General features: G+C 25.1%; 3 protein-coding genes across 3 annotated transcripts; 1 reads left to right on the forward strand and 2 right to left on the reverse strand.

Annotated features, from left to right (window-relative positions):
- The first annotated feature begins 2,547 nt into the window (after positions 1-2,547).
- LOC126908839 (52 kDa repressor of the inhibitor of the protein kinase-like) lies at positions 2,548-5,896 on the forward strand. The gene is made up of 4 exons (XM_050691142.1): positions 2,548-2,619; positions 3,462-5,463; positions 5,620-5,818; positions 5,888-5,896. The coding sequence occupies exons 2-4, from the start codon at positions 4,094-4,096 to the stop codon at positions 5,894-5,896; spliced, it is 1,578 nt and encodes a 525-aa protein (XP_050547099.1). The 5' UTR covers positions 2,548-2,619; positions 3,462-4,093.
- A 1,948-nt stretch (positions 5,897-7,844) lies between these two features.
- Positions 7,845-16,222, reverse strand: LOC126908837 (uncharacterized). Its single transcript, XM_050691140.1, has 2 exons — positions 16,082-16,222; positions 7,845-8,911 (listed from the first exon to the last, which is right to left on the reverse strand). The coding sequence occupies exons 1-2, from the start codon at positions 16,217-16,219 to the stop codon at positions 8,114-8,116; spliced, it is 936 nt and encodes a 311-aa protein (XP_050547097.1). The 5' UTR covers positions 16,220-16,222; the 3' UTR covers positions 7,845-8,113.
- Positions 16,223-17,791: 1,569 nt separating this feature from the next.
- Positions 17,792-20,863, reverse strand: LOC126908835 (outer dynein arm-docking complex subunit 3-like). The gene is made up of 9 exons (XM_050691138.1): positions 20,834-20,863; positions 20,614-20,766; positions 20,461-20,553; positions 20,202-20,387; positions 20,008-20,123; positions 19,759-19,946; positions 19,490-19,667; positions 18,355-18,646; positions 17,792-18,279 (listed from the first exon to the last, which is right to left on the reverse strand). The coding sequence occupies exons 1-9, from the start codon at positions 20,861-20,863 to the stop codon at positions 18,112-18,114; spliced, it is 1,404 nt and encodes a 467-aa protein (XP_050547095.1). The 3' UTR covers positions 17,792-18,111.
- Positions 20,864-20,866: the final 3 nt, after the last annotated feature.

Genomic DNA, 20,866 nt, shown 5'->3' on the forward strand with positions numbered 1-20,866 from the left:
GGATTATTTGTTGATAAGGAGTACGCTTTTTTGGCAGTAAGTCCTGGTAGTACTATTTATAATTTTCATTATAACATAAACTAAAGAATTTATCATTTTATTTAGATGGCCTGATTGAAAACACAGCTATAATAGAAATTAAATGCCCATATGTAGCTAGGTCCACAGAAAATGCAGTTGAAGCTGTCCAACAAAAATTAGTTAAATATTTTATTTTACTTACTATTTATTTTACTATAAACATGTTTATCATTTTCAGTTACCATATTGCGTGATTAAAAATAATAAAATTGAACTAAAAAAAGAGCATAAATATTATTACCAGGTTATGGGCCAAATGCGAATAACAGGTAGAGAAATTTGTTATTTTATTATATATACGCCAATTTGGATAAACGTCCAAGTAATTAAATATGACCATGAATTTTGGATTACAAAAATGGAGGAAAAATTAAAAATGTGAATATTTTATTAACTATTTACAAAATTCATTACTTAAAAGGGAATGTCATAAATAACTGAATGACGTTTTAGATTTTACTTGGAGTGTCTTTTGCCAGAAATAATTTGTCCTTGTATGGAAAACGTTTAGAACTAACGGACATAAGAGAGCCAAAACACATACAAGTAGCAATTAAAAAAAAAGTGGAAATANAACTAACGGACATAAGAGAGCCAAAACACATACAAGAAGCAATTAAAAAAAAAGTGGAAAGAAGTGTGCATGATATTTAATATAATTATCCTTATTGTATTTGTTTTACGTAATAATTATCTTTTTTATATAAAAAATAAACATTTAAAATATTTTAACTAATTTAAATATTATGTATTTTTTAATCATGAGTAAACGTTCATATTGTATGATTTAAATTAAAATCTAGCAAATATATCAATACGTTTATTTTTAACAAATTCCTTAAAGAGTTAAGACCACAGAGAGTGCAATAGTTTTTAGTTAGGCGCGAGTATTACGTTAATAATAAAGCGCAAACACAGCTATAACACGGAAGTCGGTGAAAGAATGTAGCACTGAAGTCAAACGACAATTGCACGCAGCGATAATTTTGAAATGGTGGAGGGCGTGGTCTTCGCCAATACGGAAAACAACGCTATCTCTGGAGCGTTGTATACGTTTTATGTTCTGTGTAGCGTCCTCTTAATCCATGGTATATTTTAAAGCAAATTTTCCTTCATATTTATTTGTAAATTGTACAATGAAACATCATGTTTTCACCAGATAATTGTTGGTGTATATTACTATAGAAGTAAATTGTTTATTTTACGTTTATTCAAGCGTAATTTTAAATTAATTTGTTTGTTATACAATGATTCAACGTTGATTCGTTGTATATATATATTAGGGTGATCCTCAAATTTGAACTAATANTTTAAATTAATTTGTTTGTTATACAATGATTCAACGTTGATTCGTTGTATATATATATTAGGGTGATCCTCAAATTTGAACTTAAAAATTTTGTTTACAGGACCCCCTAAATTTTTTTATTACTATAAAAGTAAAACATTTTGGTGAAGAGATTGATAAAATCACACACCCCCCACATAAATATGTATGCTTATCAATGTAATCTAGTATAAAAAATTTTTTTTCATTTTCGGTAGCGTACACAGTTAAATTTCTTATTTTTTTTTTTCATAACCTAAAGTCTTAGTGTTACCCTGTTTATTATAAATATTATGTGAAGTATGGTTAATGTTGGGGAGGGATATATCTTTATCAGCTACCTGTGATATATTCTTACTACTAATAATAATAACTGTCATTTAATTAATTAATTTTTCAGATGTTGTTTATATTTTGCAAAATATTACTGAGACAGTGTATAAGTCATTTCTAGATTGACTGATTGGTTGGCTCAGACTGGCCAGCGACAGAGGAAATGAAGAAAATAATCCTTAAAATTTAATTTATAAATTTAATTATTATTATGGAATATTTATACTTTATTAATTTGTTAATTATTTTTTAATAAAGGAATTCAAGAAAATTATTTTTGAGGGTAATTTATTTGGATTCATTCTGATTGACTAGTTTATGTTTATTTTAAACATACTGTTTAAACATTATATACTGTCTGTTTTATTTAGATAATGTAGTGATAAAAATATATATAGTTGAAGTGGAAAGAAAGAACAAAATATATTTAATACCATTTGATCTACTTACATTCGAGTGGATTAAATCAGTGGCGTATTTGGGGGGGGGGTGTCCTCCATGTTTGGACACCCCCCAACTTAAAAAAAAAGATGCATAATATATTGGTATTACCTTTGTTTATAATATACTATAAAATAAATGGATTTTAAATAAATGACAAAAATGAAGTTAATTTGATATGATTCGACGACACGTTACGAGATTTATCTACATTTTATCAGGGATATCTAGAAATTATTTGAATTTCACTGGGAAATATGACAAAAATAGCCGCAAGAAAAATATAATAACAACGGAAATATTCTGAACTTGTAGCTTATTTTGAAATCTATTTTATATAGTTTATCAGTTTAGAGAATTATACATTTGAATAATACTATTATTTGACATTCATTTTTTCGTCGACCGTCGAGCATACAGCTATAACGTGCCATAAAGTAAGTACTAAGTACCTACCTATTTATTCAAATAAAATAAATAATTAAAATATGAACCAATCACAGGAATTTTATTAGAAATTACGAATAAATAACGAATAAATGTGTAATAAACTATTATACAATTTTAATTTTATTTAAATATTTTAAAATAATATTTTTATTTTTATTATATCTAAACTAAGTTATTACGCGTTACAAAAAAAAGTAAAGTTTAACAAGTCATTTATAACTGAGTTTGTAAAAGTTTATTTTATAATTTTGATCAGTATTATGCTTCAGTTAGCTATTCCAAAAAAATATTAATACATAAATAATATTTAACGAAACTAGTAATTTTTACTTGTTTCCTTTTACCCGTGCTGTCCATTTATACATTATACTAGCAATATAGTCTTTGAAACTGAGCCTCCCCTTAAAAAATACATATCAACTACTAATATGATTAATAAACTATTAGAATAAGAGTAAGTAATTATATTAAAATATAATATTTTGTCACTGAATAGAAAAATTCGTGTTTTGTCAATATTGCAATCTACGTTATCTATAAATAGTTCTTTGGGCGAGTTTTACAGATATCCGGCAGTCATTACGACGATGGCAGTTAGAGTAAAAATGCCGCACTGCCGCCCGAGTGTTTCAATCATATTATGTAATATTATGACTGGTGTAGCTGAGGGGGCCAGGGCAAATTGCTTTTATTCATTTAGTATTCAACAATTTAAGTTTTTTTTCTCTAAGTTACTTATACTTGTATGTAACTCTACAAAATGGTTCTTTAAGAATTTTTCGAAAAAATAAAAAATTAAACGTTTTTGAATTTTGTTTAACTATTATAGTTTGCGACAATTATGGAAAAAAGTGTTGTAAAATTACCAAAAATGGCACAAAAAAAGAAAGGATCAATTGCTTCATTTTTTAAGTTAACACCTACTACCTCAGAATTTAATTGAACTCATAACAACGATACTCTTACGAATAAACGAGCATCTTCGCCAGTTAACTCGATTGACTCTGCTAAAATTTGTCGCACTTTAAGTTTAGATACAAAAGACTCAAATAATATTTCTTTTACTGAGGACATAAACTGTAGTAATAATTATGATATTGAATTTTATATTAACCGTAAGTTATCGAACGAAGATATCTTAATTGTTATGACGAAAATTTGGATGCCAAATATATCATTCAAATTCCCACAAAAACTATATACAGTTCAAAATAAACCAAAATACTTAAAGTTCCAGTATTCATGGCTATTAAGATTCCCTTGGTTGGTATACTCGATAAAAGAAAATGGTGCATTTTGTCAAATCTGTGTAGCTTTTTCCAAATTGAATGAAAATAACGGACAAATCTTAGGTGCATTAGTAAAAAAAAATATGATAATTGGAGAAATGCTATTGTTGTTTTCAAAGAACATTCTAACAAGGGTTACCATAAAACGTGTGTGTTAAGTTCAGATAATTTTATGGATGTTGTAAAACATCCTGAGAAATCTATAACGTGTAAAATAGAAACTGGAAGAGCTGAACTAATTAGAAAAAATCGAAAAAATATAACTCCAATAATTCAAACCGTAATTTTATGTGGTAAACAAAATATTCCTCTCAGAGGACATCGAGATTCTGGGAAAATTATTGTTGAACAAGAAAATGACAGGCTTATCCAAGAAAATCAGGGAAATTTTAGAGAAATATTAAGATATAGAGCCCAAGGAGATAAACATTTAAAATCATTTTTGGAAGCTGAAGGAACAATAAAATATACAAGTGCAACACTTCAAAATGAAATAATTGAATCCTGCAATAAAATTATTTTAAATAAAATCGTAACAAACATAAATGCCCAAAGATGTTTCACAATACTTGCTGATGAAACAGCTGACATTGGTGGAATCGAACAAGTATCTTTGTGTGCACGATATTTAGATGTTAAAAATATGATTATGAAGGAAGAATTTCTTCAGTTTGTGCCTACGACAGATACTACTGGAAAAGGTTTAGCCGATATTATTATACAAAGTTTACATTCATTTGGTGTAGATACAAAATACCTTAGAGGACAGGGTTACGATGGATGTGCTTCTATGTCTGGTCAATTTAACGGAGCTCAAGCTATTATTCGCCAAAGTCACCCGCTTGTGACGTATGTTCATTGTGCTGCTCATGTTTTAAACCTTGCTATTTCTTATTCATGTTCTATACAAGAAATACGAAATTGTTTAGGAACAATATCTAAAGTTAGAGATTTCTTTATATACCCGAAGCGAAAAGATGTGTTGAAAAGTCAAATCGAAGAAAGCCAAGAATGTATTACAAAAAAAACATTAAAACGATTATGTGCGACTAGATGGGTTGAACGTTTTCATGCTGTCAATGATTTTCTTGAGCTTTTTGAGTACGTAATTGAATCGTTATTTATAATTTCGAAGTGGAGTGTTACTGAAATATCATCACAAGCAAGCAATCTACGAACATCAATACTGAAAGGAGATTTTATTATTTGTTTACTTATTGTGAATAAAGTATTTAGTTTTGGGTTACCTCTTTCAAAACAACTTCAAAGAATAAATATTGATCTAGGTGAAGCTATGGATCTTGCGGAAGATACAATAAAAGAACTTCAAACTTTAAGATCGAATGTTGACTCTGAATTTCATAAAATTTTTGAAAATGCATTGACTTTATCAAATAAACTAGATACAAATATTTCCATACCACATATTATAGGAAGACAAACGAAAAGAGTAAATATTGAGACAAATTCACCAGAGTCATATTTTCGAGTTGCTTTTTTTATTCCATACTTAGATACATTTATAGATCAACTAAATTTAAGGTTTGTTAATCAAAAAATGTTGTTATTGGACTTCAAATCATTAATTTCAACAGACGAAAATGAAGCTCACTTCTTACGTTTGGCGCAAATGTACATGTTTGACTTAAATGAATGCGAAGAATCTGTGTTACTGGCAGAGTTCAAATTATGGAAAAGACGTTTAGAAAGTATTAAATCATCAAATACACCAAGAAATGCCATGGAAGCAATAGTTTTATGCAATAGCCAAATTTATCCAAATGTATTTAAACTCTTACAGATTTTTGCAACTTTACCAGTATCAACTGCATCTAATGAGAGGTCGTTTTCTAATTTGAAAAGAATAAAGACATACTTGCGAAACACAATGTCACAAGTAAATTAATATTGGTTAATTTATAATTTTATAATTATGATTTTTTAAGTTTTTTTTTTTTTAATACAGGGGTGGTAAAATGGTTTGGCTATGCTAGCCATTAACATAGAGGTTGGCATTGATACAAGTGAAGTAATTGATAATCTAAGTAAAAAGAAGAGACACCTAGATCTTATATTATAAATTTAGTTTTAAAGTTCAAAAATTGTTAATTTAACTATAATCTTTAAAATATAAAATATAAGAAATAAAGATCATGAAATATTAAAATAGATCTTAATATCGTTGTATCTTCACAACAATTTAAAAAGTAATTAAAAAAAAAATGTTGGTTATCACTTATCAGTATTAAGTAATATAACATCTATATTCTATTATTATTCCTCTTTCTTAATTATAAAAAATATAAATATCACACATATAGCCAATTATTTTATTTCCTTCATCTCTTCATTCTTTTTATTATTATAATTAATATCCTTTATTTTCTTTTTTATGACATATACCAAAGTTTCAAATTTCAAATTACTTGTCAATTCCCAATATAGTAATTTGAAAAATAGTAAGTTTTTTTTTACGTCAATAAACATTTTTACAATTTTCGTTTGTGAGGTTCATTAAATGTTGGACACCCCCCGAGAAATCATTCAAAATACGCCACTGGATTAAATTAATATTATGTGTTGATTAGTTAATTATATTCAACATTTAAAATACTCATATTAGTAAAATAAGCATTATTTCTGTAAATAAATATGGTTGGTACATCAATGGTTAATAAACGGTTATAATGTTCCATAGTAAACCATTGGCAGCACTTCAATAGACCGTCTATGGTGGAATTGTTGATATTGATTAAACGCGTAGAAGAGTTAATGTCTTTGACTAGATACAATTTGTGATCTTTTGACATATTATTCATAAAAATCGGTCCAGTGAGAGCTGTGTTTGAGTGATAACAGACACAAAAAAAAAACGGATTATGGTAAAATTAATACCTTCTTAGCTTAAAAAAAGGGGAGTGAACTAAATTAATGTATTAAATGAATTTAAAACATTAATATTAAGTATTAAAACATAAATAAAAAAAAAATATATATATATATATATGTATCAATGTGGCACTTAATACTAACCCCAAAATGACACCAAGATAAACCAAAAAAAATGACAAAGTAAATAAATCTTAAATTGAAGATAAAACAAGCATAATAATTATCGGCTTATAACAGTGTTTAATGTTGAATGTGAAATCGATGTGATTAGCTGACCAAATTTTACTATATGTTATATAGTAAACTATAAAGCCATTTATTTTGACTTATCGTTGAAAGAAATAGATCCAGTAAGAGCTGTGAAAAGTGACAACAGATAAAAAAAAAATCATAATAATATTTCTTAAAAATGTTTGGCATCGATGCTGAAAGTAGCCTAATTTTGAGTAGACGCAAAAAATAATTCATAAACTTTTTTAATTATTTAAAAAAGACTTTATCTTTTTTGAATAGCCTAATTCTAACAATTTTCAAGAAAGATATACTATAAAAAATTTCATGGATTGATATTTTGTATTTTTAGCTGAACCCCAGAGTATTTTCCTTTCATATTAGCCCCAATGACATATCTTTGTCCTCGCATATTACTTGTAGATATTCTAAATCTCTTTATGTTTTTAATATTACATTCAAGAAATGTAACTCATTGCTACCTTTACAGTGAGAAAGCTAAGAAAATGTTGACAGATTTCAACATTTATCTGTGAATCAATAAATACGATCTGATGACCATCAAAAAGCTAAATATTTAAACTACCGATATTATTACTTCAAAAAATATGTTTCTAAAAATTAATTAAATTTATTTCTTATAAGTTTCAACAATACTTTAACACAATAATACTTTTTAATAACTGTCATTGTAGTATTTTAAAAGGCTAATTAACATTTATTTTGATTTATTTAATTTATTACAATCCATAATATCAAAAGAGTTGACATTAGAGAGTCAGATTTATTTGCAATCATTTTTTCATTTGCATTATACTTTATAATTTTTGTTTATATCGTGTAAATAAAATACACTACACATATTTTGCAAGTATGATAGGAAGTTTAAAAGTAAACTAAAATAAGGTTAAATTAAAATAACTGCAAAAATGTAAGAATTATTTATAAGTACAACGAAAAACTACTATTTTTAATCACAATTTTATATTCAAGGATGTAAATGAGTATATTATTATATAAAATTAGATTAATAATCAATAGTTTACAATAACACAATTTTAAACTCACATTACAATTCTAGTAATCTTACAGTGCTCATTTCCTCATCCGTACGAGTAACATAAAATTCTCCAAACTCCTTTGAATATTTTATGAATGAATGGATTATTTTTAGGCTTGTTTCATTGAATATATATTTTAAATGGTGTAAGTACAAAACCATTCTTGTAAAATTATTATTCCATTCTGTTAAATTAAGGTTATCAATCTTATAGAACAATTTATTGATAAAATTTTTCTTTTTCATTCCACATTTTAAGAAGAGTTCATCATTTTGGGATTTTAATCTCGATAAATACTCCAAGTCAAATATATTATCATATACAAATTTGAAAGAATTTGGTTTAATGTTATTCGTCATAATTTCAATATTCCACATTTGCACAGAAATAGAAGCTTTTAACAAACTTTTAGAAAGTGGTACACATAAAAACGAATTTATAATATTCTGATAATCTCTCCCATCTTGTTCTCCAATATCAAATAAGTGAATTTTCTTATAAAAAAAGTTTTTGAATACTTTGCTAATGTATTGGACTTTAAAGTAATGAGCTTTCTTACGTAATTTATCAAAGTAAATTAGATATTTTGTCATCAGGTGAAGTAAAATAATTTTAAAAATATTCAATAATTTATTTTGATATTTACCAATTTGAGATAACCACAGATCATACCAATAATAGTTTTTTGCATCTAGGTATTCTCGATGAATGTCTTTGTAGATTACATTGAAATTTTCTTCGCTTTGTTCGCCAAAAACCATTATAATAGTTTTTAATAGTTCTTTGTTTTCAATTATGTCGTATAGGTATATAGCTTTTAAAGATACCAAGTTTTCTTCTCCGTTATCTAATAAAAATTTATTAGATTCTTTTCTTCGATTCATGATAGATATAATATCAACTATTTTTGAATTATATTCACTTTTCCCATGCAAAGAATTCATTTCGATATTGTATTTATTGTTTTGGCGACAATTCGCTAAACTAAATAAGGTCAATTTTTTTTCTAATTTTTTATATGCTAAAAAAATATTATTTTTAGGTAATTTTTTTTTTCTGTGCAATTCTAAATAGTGTGTATACATGTGAATTCCCCAATTAAAATTCAGATCTAAAGTTATACCACTCTTCAATGCAGTAACTAACATATCATTAGTGACTGATGAGCTTAAATTTAATTCCTTTTGTGTAGAAAGAATGTTATTAGATTTTAATTTTATATAATACAAATAGTTATAAACATTACCACAAAATAAATCCANAATAGTTAAATACATTACCACAAAATAAATCTAAATAGATTATTTCCAATATGTTGTAATATGATCTTTCGTTTTCTCTTGATGTCAAAATTATTTTCTTGCAATCTTCATTGCTTAACTCACATAATTCATTATAACTGGGGTAATCAAATCCGGTATCTAGTTTCAGAGCTTTTTCTAAATATAAATCAAATAGGGGTGGTTTTCCAAACAAACATTTAATCTGTTGTAATCCGCTATATATTAGTAAACCTATTGTCAGTATACCTAATTCATTAAAAATCATTATTCAAACTTTGAAATAGTCGGTTCTTGATTAATTGAGAATTTCAAGTTAGATTTAATTATTGTATATTTATTAGCAAGTTAAAAAAATTATTTTGAAGTTGGTTATTTATATACTTTTTACATAAAATAAAATTCAAATGCACATTTGTTTTCATATATTTATTTATAGTATGAGCAATTCATTATTCTTTGTTAATAAAATTTTATATTATGTATTCTTTAGCTTATTTTTCGATACGTAAAATTAGTGTTTGTACATATTTTTTAATGCATTTTTAATATATATACTAATTTTTAGTATTCGATAGAAAAATGTCTAATTTAATTTAAATGGTGATTATCATATTACATTGTACAAAAATTTAAATCTGTGTTGTAAAATTGGTTTTAAGGGTAAATACAAGTCTACAAGTCCCTTTAATGTACTATATAATATAGACTGTTAAGTTTGGAGCCATGGTACTTGCACACATTATTCGTGTTCTAATATACATAACAGTACCGTTTTTGGAATATAGTAAACTTTGGTCAGCTAATCACAACAACTTCACATTCAACATTGAACATTATCATAAGTCGATAATTATTATGCTTGTTTTATATTCAATTTAAGATTTATTTACTTTGTATTTATTAGCTTCAATGCGAAGCTGAGAAGGTATTAATTTTAACATGATGTGATTATTTTTATTTTTGCTGAGTCTGTCATTAATTTTTCTCAGCTCTCACTGAACCAATTTTTCTCAATGATACGTCAAAAGATCACAAATCGTATCTAGTTGAAGACATTACCCTCAAAAAGAACATTTTGCCCTCGTTCATCGTCAATAGTAAAAATCCCCACAAAAATTACGATTTTTAGAATCGGTAAATTTTGAAATTTTTTCATTTTTTTCTAAAAATTGTTATAACTCATTGAAAAATAAACAAATCAAATTTTTTTTTTATAGACGCATGATGTCTTTACCGATCATTTGGTATATTTTTTTTTATAAATATGACCCTTTACCTGCCCACATGGGGGAATTCCAAACTTTTTCACAAATAATTTAACTTTTTCAACTTAATTTTTGAAAGTGTTCCAGAAAGTCTGACACTTTTATATATATCTTAAATTAAAGATAATGTAATGTACTTTATTATGGAAAAAAAAAATTTCGGACTTTATTTTGTCTTAACGGTGAAAATGGCTACCAAATGCTATTTTTGTGTGAAAATTCTCGATTTTGTATTTTACATTTTTAACTTCATAATCTTATAACTTATTGAAATGTGTGTGGATCAATACAATTTTTTTATGAGAAATAATATTTATATCCCACTTTCATTCGATATACTTTATCTCTTAATCAGGATATAAATAAGGAAATAGCAGATCATGTAGCTTTTGGAATGAACCATCAATTTTATAAAATTAAACACTATCTACAGATTTGCATCGAAGCGTTTTTTATGATAGTGATTTTAATCACTGTCAGATATCATTATACTTGGTGACATATTGAAATAAGTATAGTTTATCAGGCACCTTATTTCCATTTTTTTAAACATGTCTTCTTAAAACAAATAAAGGTTTAATACGTCTACAGACTCCGGTGACGGTTCAAGCCCCTACAGGACTCTCATAGAAAAGTGTCTCACACTCTAAAAACCCCAAATAAATTACTAACTCCCAAAGGCTAAGAAGTAGGAGGCAGGTTAAGCCGACGTCGTAATACAAAAAAAAAATTGCTTAGTAAGTGTATCATTCACTCACAATAACAAAAGATAATATAATTACCCAAAATCGTTGTAGCGTTCATAATGCAAAAAATAATGCTCGCTACGGACGAAAATTGACACAACCAGTTCCTAATAGGGTTAATTTTCGACAACTGATGTATCGTACCGGTAAGACCGAAGGAGGCGTCTAGAAGTCTCGAGCTTCTGAAAGTGGTTAAAATAGGAATTACAGAAACCAATAATAGTTATTAAGTCTACGCTAGACAATGTAATAGAAAATGATACGTTTATTGGGGTTCATGCATTATAGAACTAGATAGAGTGGAGTGTACACAACCTAATAGCCACCAACTTGTTTGTCAAAGTGATATTTATGACAAAACCGACACCGATAACGCGCACAAACATATTACTAATTATCAAAACATAAAATATTATACGTCGTCGCACACGTTGACAGGTCAACAAAAATAATTAAAGTATTAATTTTTGTAAAGTTAATTCAGTTATCAAAACTTATAAGTGATCTTATATAATGAAAATGAAATTTAAAAAAACAATTTACAACATACTGCATAATAATACAATTTTTTTAAGAAAAATGATCCAGCTAAACTATTTTTAAAATTTAATTAGGATTACCTTATCTAAGGGGTAAGTCGATGAAACAAAAAAGTTTTTTTTTAAGCTCATTATTTTAAGCAAAATTTTAATTTGGTAAAGATTTTTTTTAAATAAACTGAACAAGTTCAGTTGTTAATTTTACCAGTGGCGAGTTACACTATTTGCTATGTAAAATACATCGTTAATCCATTGTATTNACTCCATATACATGCAATGTATACAAGTTGGAAAAGATCTAACTCACAACTTCTATAACTATTGATACCATTAACATTTCGCTGTAAATTTTTCTTAATCATTTATGAATTCTAAGACTACGTTAAAATCATTTTTTTTATAATTTGTTTTTAATAATTTAAAAAATTACAGTTTTCTTTTTATTTAATTATTTTACAACATTTATAATGATCAGATTTTAGAACTTCTCTTGCTAAATGATAAATGGGTCGATGATAATTTTAGAACAAATATTTATTGAATTACAAGCATTTTAGTACATAGAGTTGGAATATGGCCCAAATAAGCACAGCTCATACTAATGCATATTTATAACGTACTACACTTGTGTTATATACCTACTTTATATATTATAATAGTTGTAAGAATTGTTAATTGTATCAAAATATATAAGAGTCGTCAGATAGATTTGTTTCATTCTATATATTATTAAATCTAGGAATGAAGAAGAAAGAGATAATTTAAAACAGCAAATCTTAGAAGAAACTAATAAACTTTCTCACCGCCAAAGAGATGGGTCACAATTGTCCAATCAAATCAATCAAGTATTATTGAGATTATATAACTTGTGTCTGATTTTAAAAGATGTAGATAGTGCTCCAGTACCTGATAAGTGTCCTAGCATAGATAAAGGTGATTGGCTAATATGTTTGTTACAAACTAAATACGAAAGTATTATCAAAAACAAAGGAGATAGAAATATCAAAACTGAACTTGATGATGTTAATTTGGTAATTACAATTAGAGGTCCATTTTAACTTTTTAAAAATGATTAATCAATAATAATTGATATTTTTGTGTTTAAGGATAAAATTCAATTGTGGTCATTGGATGAAAATAATCTAGAGCTCGCAAACAAGGAAGAAGAAGAAAAATTAGTACCAAATAGATCTATAATTAAGAAACAAGCTCAAGTAATTTTAGACTCGAAGACAAAAAAGAAAGGTTTAAGAATAAAAAAAGGAAATTTATAATTATTTAACAAAATTTTTTTAACCATGTTATTCTAATAGAAATATTTTAATTAATTAGTCTTGTAATATTTAAGTATAATTTAAGAAAATTTAAATATTCATAAATGTAAATACTAAAATTACATTTATTCTACTACTGTCATATAGTTATATAAAAATAATACTTAATTTAAAACAGTATAGACTTTTTAACTCTTAAAAATATGTATTATAAAACGTATTTAATACGTATTTTTTTTTATCATAATTTTATATAATACTTCACTAGTATAAGATTGGAGCATTTTATAGCAACATTATATAATAATAATAATAAAATTTTTTACCCTAAGGTTTTTAAATTATTACAATTATTATCATTATTTAAAATGATAAAATAATGTGATTTTACTTCCTTATCATTGAATTTATATGTTTGTTTTTTTTAATTTAATAACGAGAAATGAAAATTAAAATAGAAATAAATTTAAAACTGATTAAAATTTATTTTAATAATATATGATAAACATTTTTTTTTATTGAAATAACGAAATGATTAAAATTTAGATCTTTAAAGTGTCTAATTTTAATCCTATAATTTCACCGCATAAAATAAGTGTAGGAAAATTAATATACTTGTACGTAAATTAAGAAAATATGTGTTTATATAGCCGATTGTTAATCCTCGGCGAATATATCATTATTTTGATAAATTTAACGAAAACGATTTTTTTTTCAATTAAACATTAGAAATAGTTATAACAATTATAAATATAACAAATGCACTTCACAGTAAAACTATAATATAAACTCAGACTTAAATTTATATGTAATAAAGTAAGATAATCTCCCTTTAAGTTCTAAGTAAATTGACGTTTTTTCTTTTAAATACTAATAATTAGTTAAATCCAAAATTATTTTTGAAAAACATAAAAAATACACTTCATTATTTCATAAATTAAATGCTCGTCTAATAACTAATTTAGCNAAATTAAATGCTCATCTAATAACTAATTTAGCATATCAAAACATGTGACCAACACAACTATAATTTAAAATTATGCTAATAGTGAATAATAAATTGCTTATGATATAAATATAATGTATATATATATATATATATAAACAGTTGTAAATAACACAAATGTTCATTTGAATTATATTTCACGTATAAATTGTTTAAATAAAACATTTTAAAGTAATTTTTGCAATTTTTAAAGTGTAAATCTATTTTTTCTTCTTTAAAATTCATAATAAATCAAGTAGTAATTATTACATTATAAATTTCAAGAGTTGAAAAATGATTTTTAATGAATTTGATATATTGACAATAGCTTTACTGATATATAGCGTAATAGAACAAACTAAAAGTTTGTTTGGAAAATCACCCCCATTTGATTTATATTTAGAAAAAGCTCTGAAACTAGATACCGGATTTGATTACCCCAGCTATAATAAATTACGTAAGTTAAGCAATGATGATTGTAAGAAAATAATTTTGACAACAGAAGAAAACGAAAGATTATATTTTAAGTACATTTCGGACATAATCTATTTGGATTTATTTTGTGGTAATGTTTATAACTATTTGTATTATATAAAATTAAAATCTAATGACATTATTTCTACAAAAGAAGAATTTCATTTAAGCCCATCAGTCACTAATGATATGTTAGTTACCATACTTAAAAGTGGTAAAACTTTAGATCTTATTTATCTTTGGACGATTCATATGTATACACACTATATAGAATTGCACAAAAAAGAAATATTCACTGTTCATTTAACATATATTTAATTATATTTATCACCTTAGACACATATTAATTATACATTTTATATAAAATATTTTTTGATATACAACAAAAATTTAAAAATCGTTTTAAAAGCATAACGAAAAACTACTATTTTTAAACACAATTTCATATTCGAGAATTTAAATAAGTATTTTATTATATAAAATTAGATAAATATTTAAGAGTTTAAAACAACACAACTTTAATGCTATATTACAATTTTAGTAATCTTACGGTGTTTATTTCTTCATCGGAACGATTAAAATCCATTTGTCCAAAGTAATTTGAATATGTTATGAATGAATGGATTATTTTTAGGCTTGTTTCATTAAATAAAGTCTTTAAATAGTATAAGTATAATATCATTCTTTCATAATTATTAGCCCATCCAATTCTGCTAATAGTATCGCTTGCATAGAAATATTCATTGCTCAAATCCTTTGGTTGCAAACCACATTTTAAGAAGAGTTCATTTTTTTGGAGCTCTAATTTTAATAAATACTGTGGGTCAGATATATTATTATATATAAATTTAAAAGAATTTGGTTTAATGTCATTCATAATACTTTTAATATTCCAAATTTTCACAGAAATAGAAGACTTCAACCAACATTTAAATAATGGTAAATCATCAAACGAATCCAAAATGTTTTGATAATGTTCCCAATTTTGTTCCATTTTATCGAACAAATTAATTTTATCAGATAAAGCTATTACAAATATTTTATGACAAACTAAAGGAATAATGTAATAGTTTGTCTTTTGTAATATATCAATATACGTAACATATTTTGTCATCAAGTGAAGTAAAACAGTTTTAAAAATATTCAATAACTTTTGTTGGTATTTACCAACTTGATAAAACCACAAATCAAACCAATAATAGTTTTTTGCATCTAGGTATTCTTGATGAATTTCTTTATATATTGTTTCAAAATTTTCTTCGNAAACGATTATGTGCGACTAGATGGGTTGAACGTTTTCATGCTGTCAATGATTTTCTTGAGCTTTTTGAGTACGTAATTGAATTGTTATTTATAATTTCGAAGTGGAATNGTTTTAAATAGCTCTTTATTTTCAATTATGTCGTACAGGTATATATTTTTTAAAGATATCAAGTTTTCTTCATCGTTTTCTATTAAAAATTTATTTGATTCTTTTCTTCGGTTCATTACAGATATAATATCAATTATTTTTGAATTACATTCTCTTTTCCCATGTATACAATTCATTTCGANTTTCAAAACAACTTCAAAGAATAAATATTGATCTAGGTGAAGCTATGGATCTTGCGGAAGATACAATAAAAGAACTTCAAACTTTAAGATCGAATGTTGACTCTGAATTTCATAAAATTTTTGAAAATGCATTGACTTTATCAAATAAACTAGATACAAATATTTCCATACCACATATTATAGGAAGACAAACGAAAAGAGTAAATATTGAGACAAATTCACCAGAGTCATATTTTCGAGTTGCTTTTTTTATTCCTTACTTAGATACATTTATAGATCAACTAAATTTAAGGTTTGTTAATCAAAAAATGTTGTTATTGGACTTCAAATCATTAATTTCAACAGACGAAAATGAAGCTCACTTCTTACGTTTGGCGCAAATGTACATGTTTGACTTAAATGAAAGCGAAGAATCTGTGTTACTGGCAGAGTTCAAATTGCTTAACTTACGTAATTTATTATAGCTGGGGTAATCAAATCCGGTATCTAGTTTCAGAGCTTTTTCTAAATATAAATCAAATGGGGGTGATTTTCCAAACAAACTTTTAGTTTGTTCTATTACGCTATATATCAGTAAAGCTATTGTCAATATATCAAATTCATTAAAAATCATTTTTCAACTCTTGAAATTTATAATGTAATAATTACTACTTGATTTATTATGAATTTTAAAGAAGAAAAAATAGATTAACACTTTAAAAATTGCAAAAATTACTTTAAAATGTTTTATTTAACACAATTTATATGTGAAATATAATTCAAATGAACATTTGTGTTATTTACAACTGTTTATATATATATATTATATTTATATCATAAGCAATTTATTATTCACTATTAGCATAATTTTAAATTATAGTTGTGTTGGTCACATGTTTTGATATGATAAATTAGTTATTAGATGAGCATTTAATTTATAAAATAATAAAGTATATTTTTTACGTTTTTCAAAAATAATTTTGGATTTAACTAATTATTAGTATTTAAAAGAAAAAACGTCAATTTACTTAGAACTTAAAGGGAGATTATCTTACTTTATTACATAGAAATTTAAGTCTGAGTTTATATTATAGTTTTACTGTGAAGTGCATTTGTTATATTTATAATTGTTATAACTATTTCTCATGTTTAATTGAAAATAAAATTGTTTTCGTTAAATTTATCAAAATAATGATATATTCGCCGAGGATTAACAATCGGCCATATAAACACATATTTTCTTAATTTACGTACAAGTATATTAATTTGCCTACACTTAAATTGAGCGGTGACATTTTAAGAATTAAATTAGACACTTTAAAGATCTAAATTTTAATGATTTCGTTATTTCAATAAAATAAATTTTTTATCATATATTATTGGTTATCAATAAATTTTAATCATTTTTAAATTTATTTCTATTTTAATTTTCATTTCTCGTTATTAAATTAAAAAAAACAAACATATAAATTCAATGATCAGGGAGTAAAATCACATTATTTTATCATTGTAAATAATGATAATAATTGTAATAATTTAAAAACCTTAGGGTAAAAAATATTATTATTATTATTATATAATGTTGCTATATAATTCTCCAATCTTATACTACTTGGCTTCTTCAATATCGACGTTACATGAGTGAAGTATTATATAAAATTATGATAAAAAAAAATACGTATTAATTACGTTTTATGATACATATTTTTAAGAGTTAAAAAGTCTATACTGTTTTAAATTAAGTATTATTTTTATATAACTATATGACAGTAGTAGAATAAATGTAATTTCAGTATTTACATTTATGATTATTTAAATTTTCTTAAATTATACATAAATATTACAAGACTAATTAATTAAAATATTTCTATTAGAATAACATGGTTAATAAAAATTTTGTTAAATAATTATAAATTTCCTTTTTTTATTCTTAAACCTTTCTTTTTTGTCTTCGAGTCTAAAATTACTTGAGCTTGTTTCTTAATTATAGATCTATTTGATACTAATTTTTCTTCTTCTTCCTTGTTTGCGACCTCTAGATTATTTTCATCTAATGACCACAATTGAATTTTATCCTTAAACACAAAAATATCAATTATTATTGATTAATCATTTTTAAAAAGTTAAAATGGACCTCTAATTGTAATTACCAAATTAACATCATCAAGTTCAGTTTTGATATTTCTAACTCCTTTGTTTTTGATAATACTTTCGTATTTAGTTTGCAACAAACATATTAGCCAATCACCTTTATCTATGCTAGGACACTTATCAGGTACTGGAGCACTATCTACATCTTTCAAAATCAGACACAAGTTATATAATCTCAATAATACTTGATTGATTTGATTGGACAATTGTGACCCATCTCTTTGGCGGTGAGAAAGTTTATTAGTTTCTTCTAAGATTTGCTGTTTTAAATTGTCTCTTTCTTCTTCATTCCTAGATTTAATAATATATAGAATGAAACAAATCTATCTGACGACTCTTATATATTTTGATACAATTAACAATTCTTACAACTATTATAATATATAAAGTAGGTATATAACACAAGTGTAGTACGTTATAAATATGCATTAGTATGAGCTGTGCTTATTTGGGCCATATTCCAACTCTATGTACTAAAATGCTTGTAATTCAATAAATATTTGTTCTAAAATTATCATCGACCCATTTATCATTTAGCAAGAGAAGTTCTAAAATCTGATCATTATAAATGTTGTAAAATAATTAAATAAAAAGAAAACTGTATTTTTTTAAATTATTAAAAACAAATTATAAAAAATATGATTTTAACGTAGTCTTAGAATTCATAAATGATTAAGAAAAATTTACAGCGAAATGTTAATGGTATCAATAGTTATAGAAGTTGTGAGTTAGATCTTTTCCAACTTGTATACATTGCATGTATATGGAGTACATAAATAGGTTTTATAGGCTTTTTAGTCAATTTAAAACATTTGTATATTTATAGGAATAGTAACAACTGGTAAAAATTATGAATTTAAATTTATATCAAAATTAATATTCTTATTAATATATTATTATTCTTTCTGTATTTTCGTATATATTTTTAAATTAAATTATAAGATATTGAATCGTAAAATCTAATAACAGAGTTTTTTATTTTATATTTATAATAATTATTTTTCTAATTTACTTCCATGTTTTTTAAAATGATATAATTTATATTATTTTTATTAGAATCAAAATATAATATAAAATTTTGTAATATATTATTTGATTAACTCATAGAAATATTTTATTATTTAAGAAACTTACTGTTCTTTTTCTTGAGCATTTGAGAATCTACATTGTTCAAACTCTTCACTAAGTTTCTGATATGTTATTTGAAGAGATTGTTTTTCCTTTTCTGTATTAAATTTTAAAGCAGAAAGTCGTTCTTTAGTTTCCTTCTGAGATACAAATTTTTTCCTTATATCTTCAGAATCGATTGAACCTAATTTATTAAAAATGTTTATTTTACAATTTTTTAGGTTAATTACATTTGCAGATAACTCATTTTCATTCACTCTTATTTTATATAATACCAGTAATTTGTTTTAATCTTATATAGGTAGAATCTGATACTTCTTGATTATCTGATGATTCATTACCAACCAAACGTTGTTCATCGCAAGAACTATGAATTGAATCATGACGAGATAATTTTTGACCAGGAGGGAAAATTTTTCTTTCTAATCTTTCTAACTCTAATTTCCTCTCTTCTACTTTAGCCCTAAAATTAATTGTGTCATTTTTTTTTATTTTAGGGTAGTTAAAATAATTTTTATGTTTACCTTATTTGTTCGACTTGTCGCATACGGAACTTTGCGATGTTGGTTGCATTTATTTCTTTCTTTTGTAATGTATTTCTAGTTTTGTCTCTTGCTTGAACAGCTTCCTCATTGATTTTCTACTTAAAAAATATTTAAAATGTCATTGACATAAATCAATAGCCGCGATAATAATAATAATAAAATAGTTATAATACTTCGAGCCTATGTATTTCTTTTTGTTGATTTGCTATAGATTTTTCTAACTTATCTAAAATTGAATCAAACAAAACAGAATCATCCAGCAATTGATTTCTTATTGATCTATACTTGCGTGTCACATGCGAAGCTTCCATTCTGCTCATATCGACTTGATGAGATCGATTTTCTAGCACTGACAAAGACTGTACAATAATATATAACGTTTCATTGTAATTGATTTAGACGTGAAAATAACTAGCAAGTGATTTATCTCACTTTAGCGGTATTCAAATCCCTGCTCATTGCATAGCTGATCTTTGACCGTAAGTCACTCCATTTTTCAAATAAATCATTCAACTTGGATCTTTTCTAAAGCAATAACGGAAACATTAAAACAAATCTAGATTGCTTTAGACTATTATACATTACCTGATTAATATCATGTCTAATTAGATCAGTTTTTTTCTTCACATCAATCAACTTCAAATCCAAAATATCCAACGCTTCATGATATTTTTTTTTTTTTAAAACTACCATATTGTTATGACTTTTTAAAAATGTATCAGGAAGAGCTTCAGCGCACTAAATAAACATAATAGTTATCGTTCATTTATATTTTTTAATAATTTTATTGTAGTTAAACACTTACTGTAATTTTTTGTTTTTTATTTTCATACATTTT

This window comes from Daktulosphaira vitifoliae, unplaced genomic scaffold, assembly GCF_025091365.1.
Source record: "Daktulosphaira vitifoliae isolate Bord-2020 unplaced genomic scaffold, ASM2509136v1 Scaffold_17, whole genome shotgun sequence".
Taxonomy (NCBI): domain Eukaryota; kingdom Metazoa; phylum Arthropoda; class Insecta; order Hemiptera; family Phylloxeridae; genus Daktulosphaira; species Daktulosphaira vitifoliae.

Coding starts and splice junctions, on each gene's coding strand:
- LOC126908837 (XM_050691140.1), bottom strand. CDS start 16,219: ATGAATTGTATACATGGGAAAAGAGAATGTAATTCAAAAATAATTGAT. Junction 8,912..16,081: donor TATCTTTAAAAAATATATAC/CTGTACGACATA, acceptor AAAGCTATATAC/CTATACGACATAATTGAAAA.
- LOC126908835 (XM_050691138.1), bottom strand. CDS start 20,863: ATGTATGAAAATAAAAAACAAAAAATTACA. Junction 19,668..19,758: donor AAGATTAAAACAAATTACTG/GTATTATATAAA, acceptor TTAATAAATTAG/GTTCAATCGATTCTGAAGAT. Junction 18,280..18,354: donor AACTTGATGATGTTAATTTG/GTAATTACAATT, acceptor TTTGTGTTTAAG/GATAAAATTCAATTGTGGTC.
- LOC126908839 (XM_050691142.1), top strand. CDS start 4,094: ATGGATGTTGTAAAACATCCTGAGAAATCTATAACGTGTAAAATAGAA. Junction 5,464..5,619: donor ATAGATCAACTAAATTTAAG/GTTTGTTAATCA, acceptor ATTATGGAAAAG/ACGTTTAGAAAGTATTAAAT.